This window comes from Terrapene carolina, unplaced genomic scaffold (assembly GCF_002925995.2).
Source record: "Terrapene carolina triunguis isolate 2854851 unplaced genomic scaffold, T_m_triunguis-2.0 Scaffold139, whole genome shotgun sequence".
In the NCBI taxonomy this organism is placed as follows: domain Eukaryota; kingdom Metazoa; phylum Chordata; order Testudines; family Emydidae; genus Terrapene; species Terrapene triunguis.
The window spans coordinates 6,160,851-6,163,273 of NW_020664490.1; the positions used below are offsets into that span (position 1 = coordinate 6,160,851).

At 56.0% G+C, this 2,423-nt stretch overlaps 1 protein-coding gene across 1 annotated transcript in view; it reads right to left on the reverse strand.

Moving 5' to 3' along the window:
- The window catches only part of LOC112124148 (ubiquitin-like protein 3), a 66,373-nt gene extending 65,089 nt beyond the window's left edge, over positions 1-1,284 (reverse strand). Inside the window, exon 1 of the mRNA XM_026653488.1 lies at positions 454-1,284. Coding sequence (XP_026509273.1) covers positions 454-480 — 27 coding nt within the window. The 5' untranslated portion in view covers positions 481-1,284. The remainder of the gene's footprint in view (positions 1-453) is intronic.
- Positions 1,285-2,423: the final 1,139 nt, after the last annotated feature.

Genomic DNA, 2,423 nt, shown 5'->3' on the forward strand with positions numbered 1-2,423 from the left:
GAGAAGAGAGGATGGGGCCGAATTTCAGCTGGTTCTGGGGGATAAACGCTTTCCAACATGCTATGGTTTGCACACAAATGGTTTCCGGTACAGTTTTATTTTGTATAGCATCTCCCTCACACATTATAATCCAAAATGCTTCACAGAGTTAAACAATACAGCTTCACTGGTGTAGGTAAGGACGATTACCTCTCCGAGTTGCCTTACTACATACAAGACGACACTGCAGCTCCCCGATTCCCTTACGAAAAATCAAAGCAGCATCTGGACGTATGGGGGGTGGGGGAGGCTAGAACTTTTTGTCCCTCTCGTTACGTGACAGGAGTGTCATTTTCTGCAAACCCTCTTTGCGGAACCCCTCTCTTTTTCCGTCTTCACCTCCCAAACACACGCCCAACAGACTGTCAACCAATGTCCGTAGTAACGACAACAAATAAGGCGCATGGTACTTACCATGTCAGCTGGGACACTGCTGGACATCTTGCTGTTATACTCTGGTGGTTTAAAACAACTTTTTTAAAAAAATAATACCACCAAGCTCGCACAGCAAGGGATCCGCGCGCGGTTCGGCGGCAGTAAGTTCAATGTTACTGTGAGTGTTTGCTATGCAGCGAGGAGGCTGTTTGTTGAGGGGGAAATATCCAAGAGGAGCCGGTCTCCAGCGGGCACAGCAGCAGCCCGGAGATGGCAGCAGATCCTTGTGAGCAGCAGCGGTGCCAGGTGGACCAGGCAGGGCTCTACAGTGACATGAATTGCGTGCGGGGGTTTTTCTTCCTTTTCCAGCCCAGACCGATAATGACGGGATGATTCACGGGATAGCTCTGCGCCCAAGTCACCTCCTCATTAAAGCGGGCGACCCAGACAGGCTGGGCGACCTTCCGGGGGCCGGAGCGAGCGGCTGAAGTTTGTGTCCTCCCAGGAGGCGGGGAGGGTGCCGGGGGCGGGGGTTGACCACCCTGCGCGGTGTCTGCGGGCGAGGGAGAAGGGCAGCGTCTCTCCCCTGCCCGGGGTGCCCTCCCCCACACCGCTCCGGGAGCGGCAGCGCCTCAAGGGGGATTTAAACGGCAGCCGCCTCCAGCCCGCAGCAGCCTCAGGTCTCTGCTCTCATCGCCGCCGCCTCCCCAGGCCCCCCTCCAACGGCTCCCTCAGCGGCCCGGCGGGGACCCCAGTGCCGGGCTGGCTGCCCTGTCTCGTCTCGTCTCACTGCGATCCGCTCTCTGCCCCGCGCCCGCAGCCGCCGCCTGTCATCTTCCTCTCAAGCCAACATGGCGCCCAGCGAGCCAAGGGAAGGGGACACGGCAGGGGAGAGACGAGCCCCGCCCCCCGTGCGTCACGTACGGCAGCCCCCGCGGGGCACCATGGGGATTGTAGGCCGCGGAGCGGGGGAAGCCTCGGGAACGAACAGCCCGGATAGTCGAGCGCCGCCCTCCCTCAGCAACGGTTGCTAGGGCTGGCAACGGGCCGCTGGCGGGGCTGGGGCTGGGCCTGGGGAGCAGCATCTTGCTGCGCTGGCCTTGTTGTCACGGGGGAGCACACAGGGGCCCAGCAGGGACTGGCGCCTCGCCCCCATTTCGCCAGGGGGCTGCAGGCTCAGGGGGGCCCACACTTCCCAAGGGGCTGCCGGCCTAGGAGCCCCCACACTTCCCAAGGGCCCCTCCTTGCCAGCAGCAGGGGCTGCAGTCCCAATGATCACCCTGCTCCCCAAAGCCTCTGGCTGGAAGCTGGGCCACTTGCAGAGCTTGGCACTACCAGGGCACCCAATTCCCTGAACTCCTTACAGACCCAGCTGGGCCGCAAGCAGATGTAGTTTTCCAAAGTCCTCAGCCTGGATTTCACTCAGTGTTTGTAGTGCAACTTCTGTGAGCTTGGCCTAGGCCTGGGGGCCAGGCACCAACCTAAGGGACAGCCACTGAAAGTGATGACGTGTTACAATGCAGGGTGAGAATAAGACATGAAAAAAGGCAGGATATGAAGGGTACCTGAGATGCCTTGGTGACACAAACAATGCACCCATTTTCTTTATATATTATAAACCTCCAAGTAAATATTAAATAAATTGCACTGTTTTCATGAGGTGGGCTGTAACGTACTTTACAGCTACTTGGAGTACCACTGGGAGCCCTTTCAGGTGGTATTATTTACAAAATATGGTTATATGTTTTGTTCCTGTACATTTTCCAGCTGAGTAGAAGAGAATTATTTCTTTATCCCACAGGTTCACATGTCTCAGGTGCCACAGCTCTTCTTTGAACTTCTCAATTCTTAGATTGTTTTAGCCTGAAATATCAGTCATTTCTAGTCTGGACCATTCTTTCTAAGCTGTGTAGTTCTTCCAGTGAAAAGCTCCAATGGGACCCACAGCAGAAATGATGACTTATTGCAGTTTCAAAAGGAAAACAGTCCCTCACCAAATGCTTCCTTAC